This window comes from Leiobunum rupestre, chromosome 8 (genome assembly GCF_980474605.1).
Source record: "Leiobunum rupestre chromosome 8, qqLeiRupe1.1.hap1, whole genome shotgun sequence".
Taxonomy (NCBI): domain Eukaryota; kingdom Metazoa; phylum Arthropoda; class Arachnida; order Opiliones; family Sclerosomatidae; genus Leiobunum; species Leiobunum rupestre.
In genome coordinates, this window is record NC_143391.1 from 26,045,656 (window position 1) to 26,048,139 (window position 2,484).

General features: G+C 46.2%; 1 protein-coding gene across 1 annotated transcript; it reads right to left on the minus strand.

Moving 5' to 3' along the window:
* Window positions 1-245: 245 nt before the first annotated feature.
* LOC149932921 (GTP-binding protein Rhes-like) lies at window positions 246-881 on the minus strand (the record flags this gene model as incomplete). The annotated part of the gene is made up of 1 exon (XM_090157199.1): window positions 246-881. A coding segment is annotated over one exon (636 nt), but the record flags the coding sequence as incomplete, so codon positions are not given.
* Window positions 882-2,484: the final 1,603 nt, after the last annotated feature.

Genomic DNA, 2,484 nt, shown 5'->3' on the forward strand with positions numbered 1-2,484 from the left:
ATGAAATAAAAATACGACTGAAGAAATTCATATATACCAGCGAGGCCAAAATAATTTTAAATATACACTATTTCGCGAAATGCGTTTATAACGAAAACAATTAACGCGTAAACAAGCTAACATAATGTAATTTAAAAGATGAACCATTTCGACGCTTCTCTTATTCTAAGGCTTTTTCTACCCGAGCGGCGATATGGCGATAACGCGTTTAAGACATCGGTTCTTAGTCCTACAAAAGGTGACTTTCAAGATACCGTGCAACTGTTTCTCTTGAGAGCGACGGACGCCTTCAGTCTTGGCTGGGTATTATGAACGGGAAGCGATTTCCTGCGCCTTTTGACGGCCGGACTCAAGGCGTATTGGATCTGACTTTGGTTCAATACTTCCTTGAAGACGTCGATGACCCTGGTGCCCATTTTGGCCGAGCACTCGACGTAGCCGGCTTCCCAATCGACTAGAGTTACGGTTTCGGCGATTTCCGCCCGGACAGTCCTACTGGCGCTCAAGTCGCACTTGTTACCGACGACCACGGTCGGGATCCCACCCGGTCGCAACTCGGTCACCAGTTCCCGCAAGTGGCGCACTTCCTCGAACGATTTCTGGTCGTCGACCGCGTAGATTAAGAGGACCGCGTCTGCCTTGGTGATTTCTAGGCGTCGCATGGCCGGGAAATAGTAATAGCCGCTGGTGTCCAAGATTTCCAAGGTCAAAAGGTCACCCTTCACTTCGTACTCTCCCCGGTGAAGCTGCTCGACCGTTGCCCGGTATTCGTCCGGAAACTGGTCGTACAGGAACTGATGAATCAGGGCGGTTTTGCCCACCCGCGCGGCACCCAAGACCAGGATCTGGAATTTGTCCTTGTGGGGAACCGCCGAGCTCCCCCGACGTGATTCCGAGTCGCCGCCGGACGCTTGGCTCGTGATGGAGCTTTTACGAATGTCCGACAAACTCGTGGAACTTTTATCGAAGTCGACGCCTTCTTCCATGATGGTCGAGACCACCGATGGCCGGCAACCCTTCCGGAAGACTGGAATCGGATCCATATCCGACACAGAGTCAAAACTAGCCGTTCCCGGCATCTTCCAAATTTAAGATTTCCCTAAAGAATTACATTGAGTTACTGAAAATAAATCACAAAGCTTCGAAATTTATTTTACAAGTTTAGTTAGATTATGAGGAAACTATTTTATTACTCTGGCTTTTAAAAATAATAATAATAATATCATTAAAGCTATCCGTGGTTTTTGCATAAGTGACCGAATATATATATATAAATAATATTCTTACCTACAGTAAATACGATGAAATTGACCTTTGAATAAAAGAAGCTTTCCCGTACGAGTGAACGTCGGAAATGACGCGTTGCCAGAGAGCGTCGTTAGTCACGAAACAAGAAAGGAAGAGTGTAGAGTGTCCGATTCGAGGTTGAGTAGCGTCGAAGAGCTGTGAGAGTTTGGAGGTAAACGGCGTCGTTCTCGCTCAGTTATACGTAAGCGCCAACACGCTTTTGGATCGCGCGCTTCTAACTAGGTAAAAATTGTCAAGCGCGGCTCGCTATTAACCTATCATTGGGAAATAGAACACCCCTCCTCTTTCCCCGGCACACACACGCACCGACACTCTAGCAAATCTCTGCCCCTTTCCAGCGAACGCGACCCTCCTCCTCCTTAGAACAACCGAGCACCAACTCGGGGCTACCAGGTTTGTGGGTCTCTAACGTAATTAGCCGTAATGGGAGCGTGCGGGACCGAACCTCAAAGTGACTCTTTTCACGCGCCACTATCCATCCACGTGTTTCTTCGCGAATGAATCGAAACCCTACCATCTGATAATTCGGCCGTAAGCTACGAGCGAGTACGGTCGACCTTACTCGAGACTACTCGGAGCTAACGCTTTACTACCGAAAATATCGTCGTGATTCTCAATAAGGTCCGATATCACGATAGAATTACGAGCGCGGCCATTTTGAAGCGAATGTATACGGCGGAAGGTAGGAATTTCAACGACCACGAATACTTTTATTAAGAAGATATCGATTAAAGCCAGTCGATCGGACTGGCGCGCGAAACTGGGGGATCAAATCGAGATTGAGCGTGATGACCCAATTTTCTTTGACCCGGTCACTAGCGGGTCATCAACGCGATTCGCGACTTATGATAATAGTCGAACGCTATAAGCAAATTTAAAGGTTCGAGAGAGGTCATTTTCACGCGATAGCTCGTAATAATGTCGATAATTAACAGATGCGGGTCATCGGGGTAACCATCATTTTGCCAAACGTTATAATAAAATTACATTTGGAACCGCTATTTACAAACAACCCCAAGAACATAATTATACTTATCGCCATAAACAAAAATAATTAGTGGGTTTTCGCACGTCCATTAATCAAGCGAAATAATGTGGGCCGGTGACAAGTTTGAAATAATAGAACGTGCCCTTTGCATATATATATGCTATATTTATTCACTTTAGGCCTATTAT